The sequence below is a fragment of the Gymnoscopelus braueri genome (genome assembly GCF_963280865.1).
Source record: "Gymnoscopelus braueri genome assembly, chromosome: 20".
Classification (NCBI taxonomy): domain Eukaryota; kingdom Metazoa; phylum Chordata; class Actinopteri; order Myctophiformes; family Myctophidae; genus Gymnoscopelus; species Gymnoscopelus braueri.
Window position 1 is genome coordinate 28,071,291 of NC_137622.1, and position 23,735 is coordinate 28,095,025.

Here is a 23,735-nt window from a genome sequence, read left to right on the forward strand (position 1 = left end):
CAACCACCAGGCCCTTACACTGAAAGACTGATGGGAACTGCAAAAGCCCCGCTGCCCCTGAAACAATCAACAAACAACAACCTGCACTGAGAGCAGGACAGCAACGTGGTCCTCAAGTGGGTCTGGAATTGGATCAAAGCCGTTCAGTGACCCAAGTGGTCTACAGTAGCACCTTTGGATGAGACAGCAAGGTACTTACAGTGGTCCAGCCTCTCTGTCATCAATGGATTGCTGTTTCGCAGGTGGCAGAATCAGCTCCTATTGCCTCACTGTCTCTGTCCTACAGTACTCCGGATGTTCCATGCTTGTTGGAACTTCCAGCCCACTTCTATTTGCTGAACAGCAGGCACAATGTGGAACTAAACATCCACAGGGCCCCACCAGTGGTGGAAAGTAACTAAGAACATTTACTCAAGTACTGTACTTAAGTACACTTTTGAGGAATTTTTGGGCGGTGAAACCGCCCCTATAAGTGAGATTTGGAAAAATGTACATTTTCCTGCGCTGTGATCTGGGCCCAGGAAATTAGTAGAATTATCCTGCGCTGTGATTGGCCAATCACAATCTATTCAGGACTGTGATTGGCCAGTGTCACATGACACATGTGCATAGCCCTATATAAGCAACCATAACTTGAAAAAAACCAAATATTGGTTTTTTTCAAGTTATGGTTTCGTCCATCATAAAGAGTGTTTCAATAAATGTATTTATCTTTTGTACATGATTGGTTGACTCCATTCAGTATTGTGATTAGCTAGCAAGACACCGCCCACTTCACACAGGGTGTGATTTTTACTTTACTTGAGTATTTCCAATTTTCAATACTTTTACTTCTACTTCTAAAACCAGGACTACCGCTCCCCACCCCAGAGTGATGGGCTGGTTGAGAGATTTGAGAGGACCCTGCGGCCACCCAGCTAGTCAACAGTGAGATTGGGACATGCACTTGCTCCTGGTCCTGTGGGCATTCAGGACCGCAGTGCAGGATCTATGCTGTGCACCGAAGCAGCTCTTATGAGAGCTCCAGCAGCTGCAAGGGACTGAGAGAAACATACAGTATGAACTGACCTTGGAAGTGACGGCTGAAGCTGGGATCCACCAGAAAGGGGCCTATGAATCCATATTGCATGGGAGAGGAGTTCGTATAGGCGGCACAGGTGTGCATCTGTGACAGAGAGTAAAATCAAAAGGAAGTATTTTCTTGTCCCTGGGGCAGGGGAAAGTGCTTGTACAGCTTCACCCAGGATGATGAGCACACAAGGGACCAAGCTGGATAAGCTGTCAGATGTGCATACATGGGTGCAGCTGGTACATGGCCATAAGGTGGTCATAGTATACATCGGAACCAGCTAGCACCTTACCGATCCCTTGCCAGCACAGAAGAGGACCAGGTGGAGGCATAAAGCCCCTCCACAACAGATGTGTCTTCTCCAGGGACACCAGAGCCTCCAAGCCCTGGGAAAAACAAGAGATCTTCCCCTCTGCACCTCCGGGTGGGTAAGAAGGATTACTGAGACAGTGAAACCCCTTAGGGGCCATGTTGCATTGGCTGAGGGGGGATTTCCCAGCCTGCCCCAGGGTGCATTTGTGTCCGATAATGTTGGTATTGCGCTATCATTTGCCATGGGGGAATTTGTGTTATTGTGTGTGTGTGTGTGTGTGTGTGTGTGTGTGTGTGTGTGTGTGTGTGTGTGTGTGTGTGTGTGTGTGTGTGTGTGTGTGTGTGTGTGTGTGTGTGTGTGTGTGTGTGTGTGTGTGTGTGTGTGTGCGTGCGTGCGTGCGTGCGTGCGTGCGTGCGTGCGTGCGTGCGTGCGTGTGTGTCAGCGGCTGCTAGGGGCGGGATCATCCAATCACCTGCCTAGTAGCTTGAAAAAATGAAACTCTGTCTGTCATCGATTCTGCGACCGGAGTCTCAGATGCAAGTACGCTGTGAAACAAAATGTGTGTCGCAAGCTTCTTCCATTTGATGGAGTGAGGTTAATAGCAGTCATGTGAAACAGTTAAATGTCACTCGGCTGGAGTCTCATTGTATCCCTCCAAAATGTTTTGGTGTTCTGTTAATTATTCAATTAATTCAGCATCATTGAATTTAGTTTTTCTGTTTATTCTTGACCTGGTTGAGGGCTCCGTGACTGCACCCTCAAATGCAAAACGCAGCTAGAGGCCGGTCGGTCCCATGTGGTGAACGGCTGCTTGTGAATCAGAGGTTAATTCCATGCACCTTACCAGCAAATTGGGCAATTTGCAATGTGCCTCTGTTGTAGGTTATGTAAATATGGAGGAAGAGCCACTTGGGCTCGAAATGTCACATTTGATGGTGGAAGAAAAATACATTTTAAAACTTTTGGAGCATGATTCAGTGTGCAGATTTTTTTTTAACTTTATAGTCTGACGTCTGTCCAGCACCTGGCACTTTAGAGTGGATGTATGTGCGTTTGTTTATGTTCATATAGCGTGTCACGTTGCGACGTGTTGTGAACTTGTAGATCTGCTATTTTTGGCCAATGTTCCCCCCAGAATATGGATGCTGGGGTTCAAGTGGACTAGGTACAATGCGGTTATCAAGCAGGGTTCATATATGCATAGAATTTCATCATCAACCAACAGAACGATAGAAGTTGCATCATACAGTATACCACTCGATAGACTGTTTGACTTGAGATCAAATAGATGTTCTGAGGCGAGAGGACAAAGGAGCACTTTGGGTTGTGAAATATGAGTTCGATATTGAAGGTGTTCTTTGAAAATGTAGAAGACAGCACACTGAGACTTTTCAAAAGCTCCCAATCAAGGCTTTATCCTGCCTTGATCCACTATTGGTCCTACAATATTAATCAATTCCTGCAGAAATTATTCACTCTTTTGAAAAGTAAAAAAATATTCTGTTTCAAAACGGGCTGCAATCTGTCAATCGGCTTGTTACTGTAGCCTTCATCATTGAGTGTTCCAACATGAGTGTCTGGGAGTATTTATAAAACAGTTGATTGGTACCAGTCAAAGAGCAGGTGTATCAAGTATAGCAGAAAATAAGATAATAGTATTATTTAATGCAAAGGAGTCCCATCGCCCGAAGAAACAAACGGTCCCTGCTGACCAAATGAACCTCTGTTGTGTTCACTTTCAGGAAAGTGCTCTTTGCTCCACAATACTAACCTTCCCTCTCTTTGCCCTCAGTTTGCCATCTCTCTGCTGCCCTAACTAAAGAAAAAACAACTTCCCCCTGAAAAAAGAAAATGCTCTTTACCCCTAAGTGATTTCTGACATGGTGACATGATCATTTTCTCCCAGTGAAATGTACTCAAGATAATGATAGCACTAAGTGCTTCAAGTGGTCCCAATAGGTCAGCTATTGCTGTTTGGGGAAGTGTGTTGGTGTGACAGTTCATCCCCGTAGTAAAATTAAGGGAGAAAAGCTCTTCAATGCCCTGGCTATGCGAACTAAATGGAGGCTTTGCTGTGTCACAGAGCAGACTCTCGCAGAATAATTTTCAGAATAAAGTTCAGCAGTACACATTCATATTGAAATGTATGTTATGCCAGTCAAACAGAAGGTGCACATTATGTTGTGACTGGAATATCTTTAATATCTTTTTGTTTATCTGCCCAGGAAGATCCTGATATGGGAGAGCGGCCTGTTGACGCCTAGCTATGTAGTTGGGCATGGGGTGTATCTTGGGTGGATTGCTATTGTACTGTGGTTAGTTGATTGGAAATGGAAGGGTGGAGTCTGCAGAGTATATAAGGGAAACGGCTCAGTAAGGGCCCGTACACACTGCAGGAGATTGGGTCCGATATTGCTGTCGCCGACATTTTTTGGCGCTCGCCGACAAAACCTCCCGATCTGACACAGATCGGCCTTTGATCGGCGAGCTAATGCTCGCTGTGTGTGAAAGGTTCCGCGAGACGATATGGCCGCGATTATCCGCTCTGCGACGGCTTTCCGACCGTTTTCAGATAACTACCATGTTAGATATTCAGCTCTGTCTGGGACAGGACAGCAGACAATATCATACAATATGAACGGGGCTGCGACCACCTTGCGAGGAGATGCACGCTACAGCCAATGAGAGCACATTACAGCCACCGTGGCTAGGGGGGCGTCGCTGGATCTGACCACAACAAACAGTCCCTACCGCAATATTACCGTCCAGTCCTGTATTAAGTTAACATTATAAAACAAAATGAGAGAGTGAGCGAGCCTGGTGGGCTGTTTATTTTAGAGGAATTGTACAGAGAGAGAGAGAGAGAGAGAGAGAGAGAGAGAGAGAGAGAGAGAGAGAGAGAGAGAGAGAGAGAGACACAGAGACATAGAGCGAGAGCGAGCTCTGTGTGTGTGTGTGTGTGTGTGTGTGTGTGTGTGTGTGTGTGTGTGTGTGTGTGTGTGTGTGTGTGTGTGTGTGTGTGTGTGTGTGTGTGTATGCAGCATGTGCACGCTGTGTCTGAACAGCGTTGCCAGATGTTGCGAGAGAAATAAGCAGCCAGGTCTATGAAAACAAGCCCAAGAAAAGGCCACTTGAGCACTTTAAACCTATTTACAAATACATTGGATATTTGAAAATAGCCGATCTACAAGCTCACAACGCGTCGCAGCTATTTTCAAAGAAAAATCTTGAGGAAATTGTGGAATATTTTCCAAATCCACACAAATCTTGTATGGGGGTCTATGATGGCACAACATATTTACAGAAGGGGGGTCTGCGGACAAATACATATTATGTGTTGTTGAAACCACTGGTTTAAACAACATTAGGAAACAAGGCCAAATAAGCAACTACACAAATAAGCCCAAATGCACCCCGCAACAACCAATATTTACAAGCAACTCTACAGAAAAACAAGCCCAAAGTCGCTTATAATAAGCGGACATGGCAACGCTGTCACTGACCGCTTCTGCGCACTTGACGTGCGAGAGAGAGAGAGAGAGAAAGAGCGAGAGAGGGGGGAGAGGGAGAGGGAGAGGGAGAGAGGCATATCACGGGATACGTTGAAATGAATTGGAATAAACTCAAATGTATGTATTGGGTCTGACTCTGGAGATAGCATCCTAGTGAACTATCCTACAGTGTGTCAGCCCTTGTCGGGGATCAATCCTGTTGTGAAGACCACAACGATATTATGACAGCCGATTTCAAGAAATAAACTCCTGCAGTGTGTTATGCTTAACGATCAGATGACCCCCCGACCACGTTAAGGTCCTGCAGTCTGTACCTGCCTTAAGAGTGTACCAGGCTCCCCTGGGGAGAGGTTGACACCCTGCCTCCCCATTAATTTGCGTTGTTTGATTTTTTTTGTTGTATTTTCTTCAGTTGTACATTTTGCCATTTTTGTTGTCCTGGCCTGGATCCAATTAAAATCTTAGTTTTTCTGTAAGCCTGCCTCCTGGTCCATTTTTTTAATTGCCATGTTTTTTACTGACTTTGTGCCGATCTACACTGCCGTTTTGAGACAAGCTGGATTACCTCCATGTCCTTACAAACATGGTGTCTTCCATATACTTTGACTTTGTATTAGACAAGTGCATACTTGCATAGATAACCATTTATTTGGGCAATGGGACTCGTAAGGGTCTATCCTAGGCCCCCTCCTTTTTAGACCAAATCTCTTCTATGAAAGTAGCCGATCAACAAGCTCATGCACAACGCGTGAGTTTGGCTATTTTCAACAAATTGTGCTCGTTTTGTTTAACTCTCAACTTAAAGAATGGTTTTACAAGCATGCTTTACATCTCTAGAAATTAAGGCAGGCATGCTGAAAGCGTTCATGATTAAATGCTGCATAGGTTTCTTTTTAAGAAATTAATATTAATGTCATTGATTGGATATTGACACTGTAACTTGTCTTTTGAAGCTCTAGTTTGACTGATTTTATTTCACTGATCATGTCAGCCTTTCACAGTCACTGCGCTTACATTACTTTAAAATGAGTAGCCTAAGCAAAAACAAATGTGGAATGTTAACCCCCCAATTCCCTACCCCACTAGGGAATTAGCAAATTCACTAGGGAATTTATCTGGGTCCTTCTTGAGAGTTTCTTTCGCTTACTGAATATACAGATCAACGGTGGTAGCATGTGAGAGTTAATGTAATTTATGGAAAGCTATGTCGCTACGCTTTCTGCTTTCTCTTCCCCCTGTTGGAAGTTGATTGAGCCAGTAGCTCCCATTCAGGCTGATTTTGAGGGCAATTATAGATTTGCATACAGAGTGAGGCAGGGGGTCCACACACAGCAGTCTGCCTTATGAGAAGGGCAGGCTTGGGACAGGAACAAGTCCCACCTGGCAACGAACGGAAGAATCCTTCAATCCTCCTGGGTCCATTTAAAAAAATCTGAGTTAAATGAACACTTTTAGGATTTTACTGTGTAGCTGTTGAATAGCCAGCAGCAGCAGCAGAAGACTGCATGGTGATGCTGCTGCTTGTTGTGGTGGACAGATCATGATGGTCATCAGGGAGCTTATTTGCATGGTTCATGGGCTAAAATTACAAAATCGCAGTGGAAATCAGACTTGCCTCTCCCCTCCAGCCTGGCATGGTAGATTCATCTGGTTTCTAGGCTATTTCCCCTCTCCCCGATTGAGTGCCCCTCCCCATAAGTACTTCCTTTCTCTACCACCCTCTCTTCTTCCTGCCTTTCCCTCCCCAAAATCATCCCTTCTTTTTCCACCTCACCTCTCACCATCCAACCAGTCAGTCCCATGAGAGAGTGAGCTCCCTCAGAACACTTCTTAAAGCCTATTTAAACTTGGTTGCTGGAAATAGCTGTTCTACAAGCTCACAATGTGTTGCAATACAAACGTGTTGTGAGCTTGTTGATCTACTATTTTTTAAGTATGCTATAATAACAAAGCAGGCTATAAATCAAGCCTTACTAACAGAAGAGAACAGCCTCAAACCACAACATTATTCCCAGACTTTATGACTCCTGACCCCTTGTGGCTCCTCCTTGCACTTTATGGTTGTGCTTAGGCCTATATGACAGCTGTGAGCTGTAGTTTTTATTTACATCATATTTTACAATCTGGCTAATGAGAATTTTGGTTGGTCATTGTTTTGACTGGTTTTACTGTGGGTACGGGCAGACATTCCTAGAAATATTTGACTTGAATAGTTATTTATCTTGAATGTTGAAACGATTATGTACTGTACACTTTAGCAGCAATAAAGCCGGTCAGTTATTTTCCTGCAGAGCACATAATAGCCTTGTCCCCCCAAATTCTGTGGCCAACACTGCTCTCTAGTGGTAACAAAAGGTCACAGCATCCTGATGCAACAGCAAATTGACATTGGGGATTGGCATTTTCTTTTAAACTTGATTTTGTGTATGTGCTCATTAGTAAATGTATTAATATTCATTCATGTACCCACCTTTTACCTTTACATTTTATTTTTTTAAACATTCATACTCATATTGTTGAGCACTATATAGGTAAGTAGTAATAATGATGCATCTTATTGTAAATATTATTAATTAATCATAGGAGGATTGCAGAATATACATTTTGTTGTAAGCCTATATCAGTAGACTGGACTGCAGCTTTTGGACTTCAGTTCAAATGTTTTAAGGATTGCGACTATAGAGGGAGATCATTCAGAATACATCAGCTCTTCATGGCACAATAAACAAATGCAAAACTATCTGAACAATGTGAAGGCACACACACACACACACACACACGAAATGTGTAATTATTAACTTCTGCTTTAGTTAATCAGATGTTAATTCCATGCACCTTACCAGCAAATTGAACTAAAGGTACAGTGCCTTTGATGTACGTAAATCTGGCCCTCAGAGTTATATCAATATTGAGTATTTTGCTGTGTATAGTCTACACACCAGGCTTTATTTGTTTAAACTGTCCGATACAATATACAACACATTGCATGCGAAGAAACAGGCTGTTGGTTTAGGATGAACATCTGCGGAGAAACTTAAGTTTCGATTAATGCTAGAAATGAGGGGAAGGAGTGCATACACACAAGAGTCTGGAACAGCCCTGCTGTGAGGTAAGAACGTGCTGATCTTTTGTAGTTTTGTGATATTGACAAAGGAGGAGGGGTGGAGTATCATAATGCAGGTCATAGTAAACTGAGCTGTTATCTTCTTACACCCGTCTGTAATTCAGTACTCCGGTCAGTAGGCTACTTGAGTCCGACTCTTTGTGAAGGGCATTAAAATATAGTGGCTCCCATCAAGCATAAAGAGAACGGAAAAGTAGTAATAAAACTCAAATTCACAAGTCAATTGATTGGCCTTTGGGCATTCAGGAGTGGAAATAAATTAGATAGTTTTGTTGGATAGGATGTGCAGAATCACAACAAGGTGCCGGAGATCTCCTGCAGAAGCGACCAGGAATGCATTTACATCACGTCGTTAAGACAGAACATAAGGCTCATACATCGTCCTAATAGAGGATGAGCACAACACACAAAATGCAGAGGCGATAGCATTAAGTACAATACATTTATTTGCTGAGTATGTAGTCATTTACACACGTAACTGTGAAGTACAGATACAAGATATACAATCACTGACACAATCTATTCCTAAAGCATTTTTACAATGTCACACTGTTCCAAAAGATGCCAAGATGGCAGTATAACTTCACAGCATTTGGTTATGTTGTAGGACCTGTACAGCAGCATCTGGAGAGACGGATATGGTATGTACTGTATAGAGATTTTACAAGCAGATATTTTACTGAAATAAAAACAAAGTAAATAGTTTTGTGTAAACAGAAGCTTATCATTTTCACACATTATCATATATTAAAATTGTCTTATGGGTGACATGGGTGGACGTTGAGCATCACAAACGTATCATGCGCATGTATGGAGATTTTCAGGCCACTACTGTAAGTGGCCTGAAAATCGGGTACAACTGGTATTGCCTAACCGGGTGGGGCATGCATTCCCAACTTGTGGCCTGAAAATCGGGTACAACTGGTATTGCCTAACCGGGTGGCCTGGGGCATGCAATCCCAACTTGCGGTCATGAACCAAGGCATTAATTAAGCTACTGAAAATACTGTGACAGCTATGAAACAATGATGATTGTCAATCTGTCTGTTAAGACTTGACATTTTGAGATGGGACACAAAGTGGATGCAATTATATCCAGTAGATACTGCAGTCGAGTGGGTCCACAGGACAGAAGTACTACAGAATGTACTTCAGTTTACTCTAAGAAGCCAAATAAAGGCCATCATTAAATGCTGGGTGACGGTGCTATTTTCTCTCTGGAATGATTAAACTGGCCAGAGTGACAGCAGTAAAGCAAGGATGGAAACTGAACCCATTAAAACCCAAATAAAATCCCCAAATGCAAAAAACAACAGTCTATAATCACTTATATAGTATCCGTTAAAAATTAAACTTTGTTAAATTTCAGAGTGCTGGACTATACTTTATAAGCATCCCTGAGTAGCAATTTAAGGAAGGTCTAGTCAGAACAAGGTCTTTAAGTGATTGTGGAGGCTTTCGATTTGTCTTACATGAGTTTTAAGTTGTAAATCTGTTGTACATCACCTTGTCTATGCCACCTTTCACTCAGCTGGACAGATGTTGCCTTATTTAAATGTCCTTTACAATCATATGTCTATGGAGCCCTGAAAAAAAAAAAACACCCACCCTCTCCCTGCTCTCTCTGCCTGACCGCCCTGTATCCGCGCACAGCAAGAATCTCAACTGACCGGCCCCACCACACCAGCAACCACAGAGAGCATACACTAAAGCCACAGTGAGTGCACTGTGTCAGAGTGCCAGAGAAACGGGTATATTCAAGGAAGAGGCAGATTGAAGGTGCAGAAAAAGCAGGGGAGGATGGGTCTGTCTGGAGGTTAGCAGAGGGGGTATACATAGAGGTGTGGTGGCTATGTGAGGGTGCCTGAGGGACTGGCAGAGATGGTGGAACACATATCATGCACTTGAATTAAACAAAAAACAATTCATTCACAAATGAAAGGTAATAAAAAGAACAACATTCACATAAATTATAAGAAAAGGGAACAAAATGTATACTGTTACCCTACAAAATTATGGCTTTTATTTTGCATAAAGTTTGGTTTTAGGAAAAGCTATAGGTATCTGAAAAAGCCACTGTAATTTAAAAAAGCTAACATGCAATACTCAGGCTACTTATGATAAATATATATAAATATATATAGACTGCTTTTGGGAAAAGGCTACAGTCATTTTCCATATAAACCTCTTGAATCCCAATAACAGGATAATGCAAAGTCGCAAACTACTCGAGAGCTACATATTGTCAAACAATAAAAGAAACATCCATGACTGACATCCACCACTTTCGTATTAGCCTCAATTCATGCCAGTATCTCTCACTTTGTATGGGACATAACATCACATGTAACTTTATGATTAGAGTTAGCAGTTTGAGATTTTCTTTCTTATTGGCAAACACGACTTGAAGGGTCTTTTTCTCTCTCTCTCAATCGTTAAAGGTTTCATGACATGCTGGTTTACAAACATTAAAAGTCTTTATCATGGTCCTTCAAACGTGTATTAAAAGGTTTTAACTGAAAAATGTCATTGAAATGAAAGCTTCTTGGTGGACTGATCAAACTGTGGAACAGCTCCTCCTGATTCATAAACTGTTAAGGTGACTCAGCTGGTTGGTTAGCCAGCTATGATGCAATGTACTATGACGAAATAGCTTTAAAATAAAAGTCATGTTCAATGAGGTAGACTATGTACTTTTGATCGCAAGCAATTAAACTGTCCAACGTCAGACATTCACTACCAAAGAAAAGGAGGGAGCGAGGGAGGGATAAGACTGTACCAGAAATAGGCTATGAGGTCTGATTCATACCATTCAATGTTATGTCAATGCAACAATGCAGCAGAATATTGGCTGTCAAGAAATCTCACAAGACAACACAGAGACTAACTTTGCACCCATCATAAACTAGATGGGGACGCTCTCTTTCATTGGTGTGTCACCCAGGTTGCGCCTAAACCTTTAACTTCACAAAAACTATGCCTAAACCTAACCTTAACCCTAACCTTAACCATAACCTCACAGAAAGTATGCCTAAACCTAACCTCAAAACCCTGTCCACCTGGGCCAAACACCGGGAAAAGAGACTCCTCCAAACCAGATGTATGGTGTAACATTACAGTAGATACATTAACGGAGGCACGGTAAGACATTTTAAAAAGGGGAAGTCCTATTTCACAACACAACTTCCTGACCTGTAGTAGTGTTAAGGTTTTCATTCTTTCTGGCACTCAATTCCTAAAAATGTGCTATTTAATGGGACACATTCAAGCTAATCATATCAGAAATTAATAATTTCTCCCAATATTTTATCTGTGGCTGAAGGTTTGTCATGTATAGAAATGCTGAATGCTCTTCCTAGGCCATTCATAAATTGAGCAACATTACCCTTTTAAGTAACATTCCATTACGGTGGAACCATTTCACTCGCGTTTTTTGTACACATACCTTCACTCAACCTTAGAAAATAGCTGCTCCGAAGATTCACTGTCCCAACCAACATGAAGCTAAATACCGACAGTAACAATTAGCCTTCGAAATGCAATTGAAGAAAAAAATAAGAAAGACAATATTAAATACAATAATACATACTTCGTTTTAACAGGTGAAAATGTTCCACCAGGGTCATTATAAGGCACATTAAACAAGACTGGATGTGTTTGGAATCTGTGAGATAGACTCCACCTATATGTAAACATCAACAGTACGTGTCACACTCTCCATTGGCAGAAGAGAGGCTTTGGGCATAGCGAATGGCATCTGTGATAGTGAAGAACACCATTTTTCTTTCTCTAATTTCTTTCTTTTCTTCCTCTCCTCCTTTTGTCTCAGGGAAGTACCCCCCCCTCTCCAGTGAGTCCAGTACCGAGATACTGCACCGGGCCAGCAGAACTCGGACACCGACTTCTTTGTAGTCCTTACGGACTTCTTTCAGGGCATTGACACCTGCAGTGTCGAGGAACAGCACAGGGCCGCAGTCGATCACCACGCTGTGAAAGCCTCCGGAAGCGTCCTTCTCGTGCATGAGGTTTAAGGTCACCCCCGCCTCAGGGTTAATCTCTTTACCCATGTCCCCTGTCTCCTCCACCCTCCCCATCGTTGCCGCCTCTTTCAGTTTTTCCTGTTTCTTCTTCCTCTTCTCCAACTTCCTCCGCCAGGCCTTCTCTTTCACAGGGTCGAGCCCCAGGCGCCGGTAAAGTGCTGCTTTGAAGAGACTCTGGTTGGCGTAGTAGATTGGCGCCTCGTATCGGAAAACCGCAACCCCCGGCTGCCTGCGCAGTCCACGGTACGTCTCAAGGTCTTCGTACACTTCCCTGCTCTCCTCGCAGGCTCCAGCCTGACCCAGCTCCACCGCGCGGGCTCGCTGGGTACGGCCCAGAATGGAAAATGCAGACACCAACACGCCCACCAGGAGACCCAGCTCTGTGTTGACCAGTGCCGAGCTCGCCATCGTGACCAGCCAGACAGCAGCATCAATGCGGTTGGCGCGCCACATGCGTGGCACATCTGTGAACCTGCGCAGGGCGCCACGGAGGTTGACCAGGATTATCACTGCCAGCACACATCTGGATAGGAACACAAGAGGATGGTGAGGGATTGGAAGAATAACGCCCTCCCCACAAAGAAAATATTGAACTTAAAACTAGTCAAACTGGTCATGTCATTTCTTTGTGTTACTTGCATAGTCTAATGATACAGCCGGGTTAATGGTTTCCCTTTGTTTCTCTGAGAGTTTAGTTCTATGGGCTCACTCACCTGAATGGCAAGTACTTCATCTTGAATGCTTTTGCAACATTTTTCTCAACATTCCTGCAACTAATGCACATTGTACTGGACTGCACTGAGAGATCTAAAGCGACTTCCAGGCATCACATTTTTAAGTACATTTTACTCCCTTAACTACTACACTTTGGCTCCATGCCTAGGAAGAATGTTCTAATGGGTTCACATTCAAGAGAGGATTGTAGTGCTAAATATAGGCCACACGCAGGAAGGAGAAATGCACTGTGGTAGGTTACCTAGCCCAACATTATGAGTAAAGGTTATACAATCGTGTGTGTTAAGAAGATGATGTTTGGGTAAGATGACAGAAACAAAACATAGCAGCCATACAGCTTACACTTAAAACCCTCTTTGAATGGGAAATGTAACCGTGAGCACATCTTTCACAGTGACAGGAATACCAGAGGTAGGTGTAACCCTGAGCTGAGCTATATCCATGAGATATGTCTATTTCAACCTTGAAACCTGTTTCCACGGAACACAAGATAAGGCAAAAGGACAAGCAGATATGCACTTGTGTAAACTTCTGCTTGAATTACAGGGACCATAGTTTAGACATCCAGTGATGTTTTACAGCCTGAAACTAAATAAAAATGTGTAACTACATCAGTCAAAATATGATTTATGGGATTTATGAGTACCTTATGCCAATGCTGAAAATGTGTGCACTTCTGCAGTGATGTTATTGTCAAATGTAAGCGTTCTGGGTTATTACGGTAACTTAGTTTTACAGCACATTTACACCACCTCAGTGGCCTTGCGTTTGTAAGGTCCACTCTGAGACTGGAAGGTTGGGGTTCCATCCCCGGGCCAAGTCTTACAAAAGACTATAAAAATGCTAGCCGATGCCTCCCTGCTTGGCACTCAGCATCAAGGGTTGGATTGGGGTTAAGTCCCTACGACATACTAGCGTCATGTCCACAGGCTCAGGGTGTACTTGTACATCAAGCTGCCTCTTGCTAAGGAAACAGGAGCTAAGGAAACAGGAGAAAGGCTCCTGACCTAAGGGCCACATAAGGCTACTTACTATTTTAAACATCCAGTGATGTTTTACAGCCTCAAACTAAATAAAGTTGTGTCAAAACAAAACGTTGTTTATGGGGCTAGTAAAACAGTCAAAACATTGTATCATGTTTATGGGCTAGAGCAGTGGTTAATCAACCTGTGGGTCAAATATAATATCATATTGGGGGGGTCCCAACATGATATTTTTGGGGGGGATCCCCAGATGACAGTGAAGTGATAATTTGTGAAGTGATAATAATAATAATAATAATAATAATAATAATAATAATAATAATAATAATGAATTTTAAGACCTTTTCATTACCTAAGAAAAAGTAATCAATAAACTATACTATAAAAACTGGTCAAACATTGGCCAAATTGTCAAATAATATAAGAAAGAGGCAAAAATTTAGAAAATAGCCAGTCTACAAGCTCACAACGTTTTGCGTTGCGAGGCGTTGTGAGCCTGTAGATCAGCTATTTTCACAATATTACTCTTTAGAACCAAAATGTAATGCCTCAACTCCTACAATTCCAAGTGCTGGTGAGGGGTGGGGGGGGGGGGGTTATTGTGGTAACTGTATTGGTTGTAGAGCATTAGTTGAACAGCACATTTAATCCAAAGATTAACAATTCACTGTTGCAGTTTGTCACTTGTAATAAGCTGTTTTTACCAGCATGTAAGGTGCTTTACAACAACTGCAACGCAAGGTACTATATTATCGCTGTCAGGCAGTAACCTTGTATGTCCAAAACCATTACCTTTTCAAGGAATGGAAAAAAGAACCCATGTTCCAATGGATCCAATCAATGTAGCTAATATTTAGTCACAAGCTTGTTAAAACCTTTTATTGGTTAAATATTTATAAAACCCAGAGAAAGACTTAACCATGTTCAACCTAGTGTCACTATTTTGGGAATGTCATTATAGGTAAACATTTTCAAAACTTAGCAGATCTACAAGCTCACAACATGAAAACAATTATTAAAACAAATATTAAATATGGAGATTCAAGGTTTCTGTCCGACAGTGCCAATATGCTGTAACTGTATAGAATCTGACTTTAAGATATTCTTATTGCCATGCAACCACACTTGGTGGTAGGGGTGCAAAAAGTAATTGAACTAATATATTTAATCAATTATAAAAAATAATCTATTATTTAATAGATCCCTATTTTGAGCATGTCATTCTAGGCAAAACGTTTCTTAACACATTGGGTGCCAGAGGTTTATTAAAATATTATACGTTGAGTGCCAGCATTTCTTCCATCCACTTGCGTTATACATTTCGTGCTGTGAGAAGCCCTGACGCGGAAGTGCATGTAAACAAAGCGTGCGTGCGAGACGGCGGAGGGTCCCGACTAACGCCTGGAACAATAATATTTCCAACGCGACCCTCCATTGCAGCGTGATCGCCGATCGAAAACGGCTCGTTTCCACCACATTAAAAAGAAATGGAGATATTAAGCTTTTAATCAAGGAGATAACATTGAAAACGCCGACCGGAAGGATTTTTGACATGGAGCCACATCCAGCCTCTTCTTCTCAGAAACTGCTTGGGTGATGTCAAAGTTTCGTTTTAGCGCCCCACGTGGCCCACATGTATAAAAATAGAATTGGGTCAAAAACGGTCCGGACCGTTTTCGGCACTTCTCGTTTGGACCCTCAAAAACGGTCCGGACCGTTTTTGGCATTCAATGTGTTAAAAAGAAAAAAACGTCAACATTTTCACACAAAACGAAAGTGAAAATAGCTGACAAGCTTTTGAAAAATTTGTAAAAAAATAAATAAATATATATATATATATATATTTTTTTAACATGTTCAGAACCCAAGATATCATTATCTGAAGATTTGCAGCTCCATCCACTCCTTGTTTAACTTAGAACTGAAAAAGGCTGTATCTCGCTTCCTAAGCACTTTTCTTTTACTTTGAAAAAAACTTGGGACAACATAATTCTGAAATAATTCTGGCAATTCTGGCACTCAATGAGTTAAGTGGTTAATCCTTCAATGATGTTGAACCGTTTTCAATGTAGTGGGTCCCGGGACCCACAGGTGGTCATTCAAATGGCTCCCAGGAAAATATAATTTCCCCCAATATTTTTTCTCTCTCACTCTCTCTGATCTCCAAGGGTTATAATCATAGTTACATTCATGTATGTTGAAATGATCTGAACAAAGTTTGAATCTGAAAACTATTTGTAAAAGTAAACTACATGTACTAACTTCTGAAGTGAGTAGAAGAGTGGTGCTATGACCAGCAGTACCAGCAGCAGTACCAGTGAGGTGACCAGGCCTGACACCTGGGTCTGGCAGCCCGTCGACTCCTTCACCAGGGTCTTGGTCAGCGCTGCGCTGGTGGTGAAGCAGCGGAAGAATGAGGGTAGGATGTTACAGAACCCGATGGCGTACATCTCTTGATTGGCGTCCACCGTGTAGCCGTGCTTCTTGGCAAACATCTCTGACAGAGATACGGTGATGGCAAAGCCCACGATGGCGATTGAGAAAGCATCGAGCGCCACGTTGGGGATGAGCGACCAGGAGGGGAGCTGGGGAGGAAGGAACCCTGTGGGGATGGAGCCTGCCACGGCCGAGCCATACTCGCTGTTGAAGTGGCCAAAGTGGGACGCAAGGGTGGCAGCAATCACCACTACAAGCTCAAAGGGGATGGGAGCCTGGATGGGACAAACAAAGGGTGTTTCGAATGACTTTGCTTGGACTTGCACCAAAAGACTTACAAACTGCTCTGCATTCAACAATACAATTTTTTTCCCTTTAGTAGCAGTGAGTGTATGTTTTTTTAGCACTAAAGCATGGTTCTAAAGTGCAAAGCCTTTAGAACAGGGGTTGGCAAAAGTACGTTTGGCCTCGGATCGCATTTATTTTCTAAGTCATTAGATGGTAGGCCATAACATAATTAATGGTTGATTTAAGAACTGGACCTTTGACTGACTATCTTATGCAAATGCTGTTGCTATAAAAGTTAATAAAGATTAGTGTGGTATAACTGCATACTGATAGAACTGCATGTGTAATAAAATGTTACAGGTGCAGATAGAAATGCGTGGGGTAATAATGTTGTGCTGGCCTCATCATTGAATGTTGTACAAGGGGGATATTTCGTTCATTAAAAAGTTCAAAAAGAATATCTGGAGACAGACTCCCTTTCAAACTGAGATAAACAAGCTCTTTCATAGTATAAGAGCTCAAGGTCTCTTCTTAGATATGGAGAGAAACAGCTGCCTGTTATTCACATGGATAAAGGCAGAAACAGCTGCCTTTATCCATGTAACATGGATAAAGGAATTCTTCAGGTGGTGGTAGATTTTTGATTTGGATATTATAGCCCAAAACATTTTAAATTCAAGGAACCCCAGTTTGATATGCAAATTTAGGTCATGGACCTAAATTGTAAGTGAGTGTACAAATTTGTACATTCTTGTACACTCTGTAACTACAAGAGTGTCCATTCGTACACTCTTGAAGCGCAGACCTTTTAGGGTACAATTAGTTCCAAACTATCTGTAATTTAGCTGCGGACCCCCTTGAAGCCCTTCAAGGACCCCTGGGGGTCCCCAGACCCCACTTTAAGTATCACTACTAGCCTATATGTAAGACTGTCACATATTGTAAACTATTTATTAAATAATTTGCCAGGCCAGATATCATCGCTGGTGGGCCAGTTCTGGCCCACGGGCCGCCTGTTGCCTAACACTGCTTTAGAATGTCAAACCCACAAAAACAATAGAATGGTGAACCTTAATTGTAAGAATAATTAGCTACACCATCAACGCTGATCATTCAGTACATTTATAAACAAAGCACCATCCATCCATCTTCAACCGCTTATCCGGAGTCTGTCGCAGGGGAAACAGTTTCAGAAGAGATCTCCAGACATACTTTTAAAAGAATGAAACCCTTCACATACAGTCCATAATGTACATCCACAATCCACCGCCTCCTTACCTTCAGTTTGTCCTTAAAGCGATAGTTGAGCTCCTTGGCTGGTACCAGCACCAGGAGGCACAGCAGGCTAGTGACCAAGTCGCATATATTGGTACTCGCCAGGTTGGCCAGGAGGCTGTACCAGGTCTTGGCCAGGGTGAACCAACCCTGGGGCCGGGGGATGTTAAGGCCCAAGAGGTACTTGAGTTGAGAAGTGAGGATGGTCAGGGAGGCTCCTGTAGCGAAGCCACTCAGGAGGGAGTCAGAGAGGTAAACAGAGACAAAGCCCACCTGGAATAGACCCATCAGCACCTGTAAGGGGACAGGGAGAGGAGACTGAGGAGATCGAGAGCTGAAGAGAAATTTCAATGAATTTCCTGCAGAGCTGTCAAATATCAGCGATTCCCTTATCATATCAATATTGCAGCATTTTGTTAAATTGTTTCTTTTGTGTGCGTTTGTTTTTAACCTACAGTATATACTTAGTTGACCTGGGCAGTGTTCTGTACTTCATTTTTTCCCTCTGCATCAAATATCTTCGCTGAAAATAACTGATCTACAAGTTCACAACACGTCACGTTGTGAGCTCGTAGAGCTTGCATTTGGGAGTTAAACAATGTTGCTCAAAATACATTTGCACTGCTGGTGAAGGCGATGAGAGCCCTTTTCAATGCCCTATTTCCTAAACTAATCCAAGGACTCAAATCTCCTTACCTGGTACACCCCAGCAGTGAAGGTAACTGTAGATCCCACCATGATGGCATAGCAGCTCCTGTCGCACACCGGACCAAAACTGCCATTCCCCAGGCCTTCCAGCAGGGCGCTGCCGTTGCTACTGCTCTCTGTGAGGTATCCTGCTACAGCCAACTCTCTATCCACAACCTGCCCGACCAGCAGGCACAGCACTCCAAATATCCCCACTGAGATGTGCCTGGAGGTGCCCAGGAGGGTATAGATGATGGACGAGAAGAAGGATGTGTAAAGACCGTATATGGGATCCTGGCCGGCCAATAGAGAGTAGGCAATGGATTGGGGAACCAATAGGACACCGACAATCAGTCCTGACATGACATCCCCCAGGATCCATTCCCTGAGTTGATAACGTGGCAGCCATCTTAGAATTGGGAAGAAGCCCAGTACTTTAGCCCTGGCCTTCTGCGGAGTGCACGTGCAGTGTCTTTTAAGTTTACGGGCAGCAACCGTTTTCCAGTTCTCTTCTTCTGTCTGCAGTCTTTCCAGGATGAGAGGTTGGCACTGGTCTGTGTTGGTTCTGTTGTCTGCTAGAGAGCAGCAGACCTCTCCTGAAGTCATGATAAAGCCCTTATCTGTAGAGATGTGAGAAAAGAAGGTCAATATATATTAGTGCTGCACGATTAATCGAAAAAAGATCGTGATCTCGATTCAGACACCTATATTTTTATATTTACAAGAGAATTGTGTGAGAATCGTGTGAGAATCGTGATCTCAATTCTTATGGAGGAAAATCGTGATTCACATTTGAGCAAGAATCGTGCAGCACTAATATATATTAGTTCCGTCTTTATTGATCAATGAGTTGTGAGCCAAAACCGGGCCGCGACATAGAAAAAAAGAAAATTACGTCCTTATATCCTTTGAATAATCATCTCTGCTCAATAAATGCCCATCACTATTATTTTAGTCATATTATGACTTCTGTACATTTTTTGTTGTCTATACTTTTGTGAAATTGTAACATTATTTAAGTGGAGGCTAGAAAGAAGCCCACTGGGTTTTCTATATACTATATATTGTTTTGCCATTTTATTTTAAACTTAAAAGGTGTATGGCATATGCAGAAGAATTATTCATTATACTATATTGTTATTATGGTTGCTTACAACTAACCTTTATATTTTACCATCAGTTATTGTACTTATATAATACATTATGATATTTGGTAGCTTGTAAGAGCCTAGATGTCTCCACTAGGCATGATAGCTATTGGTTTGGTACAGCCTATCTTGTTACAGTATGGTTCAGCTTGTCCTTGTAGCAGCTAGTATAACTATGGTTTGAGCCCTGTGCTCGTTGGCAGAACCCCATGATATCATGTACATTAAAGCATAACCATCACCACCTAGAATATCGTCTTGACACGACACATACCTAAATACCTAATACCAAGATATGGACACCAGACCCATAGAGAGAGAGTTACGACACGCTTTGATATCGCCGCAAAGCGGGCCGCTATGGGCTATAGTTCCAAACATTGGAAATTCCTCATTGAGATAGAACGAGCATTTCCGCAAGAACGAGCATTCCGCATTCCATTCTTACAATGGGAGTCAACGCCGGTGTCGTCACTCTCATATTAGATCACGCTGATGGACACCAGAGAAGGGCTTGCCAACTGGTTTCATATTGCAGTCCAAAGTCCACATTTTGTTTTCACTGTTAAGTTAGCCATTATATTAATATTGATTTATTAAAGTTATTTTATTTTTAATCCAGACTCCAGAACATCCCTCAACACAACTTCATGTCCTAAACCACTGTTTGGCTGAGAAGTGATAGTGATCTCACTCAGTGACCTCAGACAGCTTCCAATCCTTCTGGGGAGTTTGACTTCACCCACCCACACTATTTCCTTAGTGTGGTCATAGTGACACAGGGTCAAGGGGTATCGTATGGTCGGCGCCGCGGGGCCTGGTACAAAAAGTTAAATTCTCTCAGCGTATAAAATGACTTCTGTTATTTGTGTTTGTTATTATTTTATCTCTGGCCAAAGGCGTCTGGGTGAGTGTTTGTGAGTTGAGAAACACTATAGTACAAAATATTATTAGACCCACAGGGGGTTGCAACAATATCAGACTCCACCACTACCTCCTCCAGTGGAGGAGATGCGTCTTAATTTCTAGTTGATGTATGTTTGTTCTCTTTTCTTTTGGACTGTGTCTGACTGTAATTAAGTAGACGAACAAGAAAATCAACAGTTAAGTTTGTAACTTAACTCTACTAACTTAAGTTGGTGAATAGCAACCAAAAAAAAAAAAAAGTCTCACTAGACGAGATTGAAATCTCGAGATTTCGATCTCGTCTAGCGAGACTTCTGTTTTTTTTTACAGTGTTCTATCACTATGAACGTCAGATCTCACCTAAAAAATGCTATTAAAATATGCGATCTAGCGCAAGGCCTATCCTCGCAGGCTCGCACGTTTTAAGCTGTGGCGGACCCGGGATGGAGTTATGACATTTTTCTACTGTACCATTCATCCTAAGATATCATAACGTCATAGAAAAGGTAAGAAAACCTTAGTCCAAAATTCTCCGTTAAGTAAAAGTACAAAAGTATAAGTATCAAAATGTACTTAAAGTACCAAAAGTAGAAAGTACTCATTATGAAGAATGTCCCATTTCACAAGTTTTCAAATGTTTAAAATGTTTAAAAATCTTTTGAAAATATATATGCATCATGATATTTTCAAATGGCCGAAATGTATATAGGGCTGAAGTGGTTAATGTATGTTTAGTAATAATCTAAATCTACAAGTAACTAGTAACTTAAGTTTTCAAATACTTGTAGTGAATAAAAGTATAATATTTGCCTCCTCTGAGATGTAGTGGTGTAGAAGTGCTGAAAATTGGAAATACTCCAGTAAAATAAAAGTACCTCAAAGTGATGTATTTTGGTTAAAATAAGAGTTAAATATCTCTATATTCTGATAGTACTCATTGCTATAGAGTGTTTGTTCAGTAAAAGGAGTCTCCCATGTCTCTCCAGCTCTTTATTAAACAGAAAATGCATTTTCAGTGCTCCGTCCTGATTGGCTTAAATTTAGTCACCTACCTGAAATGTACTATATTCTGTTTACTAAAGAGCTGGAGAGACCCCTGTGACCGAACAAACGCTCTGCAGAAATGATTACTATCAGAATATAGTACTTTAACCTTTTAAACAAAAAACAAACAAAAAAAACCAATAATATCATTTACCCTATACCTTTAAGTACAGTACTTGAGTTAATGTACAGTTAGTTTACACGACTGTATCTCAGTTTTAAACAGCGCCATACTGTAATTATTTTTGACTGTACACGTTAGGTTTTTCTAGTTAACCATGATGCGTACCATCTAAAAGAGCAACCAACACCTGGGGCGCAATGAATGGGGACCATTGTAAACAAGTTGTCAACGTGGACACACGGTAGTTGAAGAAGCCTGTCTGTCTATCAAAGCGTCCAGACAGAAAGAGATCGATCTGCGCTGCAGTGTGTGGACGACAATACACAAGTAAAGTAACTCACCAGAGCTCGTTTCAATTCCAATCTGTGAGGCTTAATGCTGAGTATCTTCTTCTGTTACTTTGGATCATTTCAAATTTCACCTCAACTTCATTTGACACGGACGTCGGGACGTGTCCGCCTGTTGAATAGTGTTGCCAGGTTTTGAGAGAGAAACAAGCAACCAGGTCTATGAAAACGAGCCCAAAAGAACCGAGCCCTTCGCCCTTTAAACACATACTTGGCTATTTGAGAAATAGCCGATCTTGTATCTGCAAGATCCAACAGCTTGGATCTGCTGTTTTCAAAAAAATCTTGTGACATTTTGACATTTGAACAACACAAATTTTGTATGGGGGTCCCTGGCATAATATGTTTTCAAATGGGGGTTCACAGACAAATACATATTAATCTGGGGGTCCACAGACAAGTGTATTAATCTGGGGGTCCACAGACAAGTATATTAATCTGGGGGTCCTTGACATGAAAATGTTTGAGAACCACTGGTTTAAACAACATTAGCAACTACACTTTAGAAACAAGCCACCAAAAACCGCAACCACCAATATTTTCAAGCAACTTTACAGAAAAACAAGCCCAAAGTCGCTCATATTAAGCAGACATGGCAACAGTGGCGATGACGCAGGCGTACAGGCAGCAGCGCTGCGTAAACGCGTGTGTTACAGTGTGACTGCTGGCCTATCGACATATGTGACTCAAGAGGTCGCTGTTTCAGAACATTCGTGTTTCGTGCTTTTGATTGATTGATTGATTCGTTCATTTAATACTTTAATAGTTTGCAAAAAAAGCACAGAAATGTACACTTCTATACAAAAGGATGCTAAAGGATTAAACCCCAGAAAGCACTATGGCTTGTTTCCACATGCGTTTGCATGAGTTTGCACATGTGTCACTTTTCTACCGGGACACGACCCCTCATCTAGACTGAGTGGCAAAACATTGAGCAGCATGGAGCATTGGAGTTTGGAAGTGCTCCTTGGAAATCAGCGGTTTTCCTGCGTTGTACCACCTGTTTCTAAATTGCACATTATGCAAGAGGCAACAGGACGTTGCGTTATTGAAAACGAGCGCTTCCAAACTCTGACACTTAAAAAAATAAGTGCACAGAAAATCTCATAACATGTCTACGGTGGAGTTTTATGAAACAAAAACTTTGCAGATAGAAAGAGGATAATTCAAGCTTGCAGTACAGCTGCCATGTTGGTGAGTTTAATGTTGTTTAATACAATGATACAATCAGATAGGACTTTTCTGTTTGGATGTATGGGCTGTCAAGGCCAGAAAGTAGTTTTTTTGCCTGTAGGCGTTCCCGCACAACTTCCGGGTACGATGATGTCACGCGCATAGCATTTATGACAGACAATTTATGAGACAGATTATTGCAGCCACGGTGCCACCTGTGCTCTTTTAGACCAAAGACTATTGTCATTGAACAAGATTTTGTCCACAATTCCATGCCGTATTGATGTGGTACAAATTACAATAGAAGAGACGACAGGTCAAAATAACATTATTTAATCAAATAATGCAGATGTTTAAAGATAATTTAACTCTTGAGAGCGTAAAATGAAATGTTACGCTATCGATTAAAGATCTATAAGGGTCCATTTGGTTACCAACTCTCCCATCATTTAGCCTGGGGACCACCTGGAACCCCCTCAAGGACCACTGGTGGTCCCCGGACCACTGGTTGAGAACCACTGTTTTAGATTT

At 42.0% G+C, this 23,735-nt stretch overlaps 1 protein-coding gene across 1 annotated transcript; it reads right to left on the bottom strand.

The window, feature by feature from the left end:
• Positions 1–8,474: 8,474 nt before the first annotated feature.
• Positions 8,475–22,157, bottom strand: slc26a2 (solute carrier family 26 member 2). The gene is made up of 5 exons (XM_080415473.1): positions 22,026–22,157; positions 18,472–19,082; positions 17,779–18,069; positions 16,039–16,487; positions 8,475–12,581 (listed from the first exon to the last, which is right to left on the bottom strand). Exons 2-5 carry the CDS (start codon positions 19,066–19,068, stop codon positions 11,714–11,716), a joined length of 2,205 nt encoding a protein of 734 aa, XP_080271599.1. The 5' UTR covers positions 19,069–19,082; positions 22,026–22,157; the 3' UTR covers positions 8,475–11,713.
• Between the last annotated feature and the right edge of the window lie 1,578 nt (positions 22,158–23,735).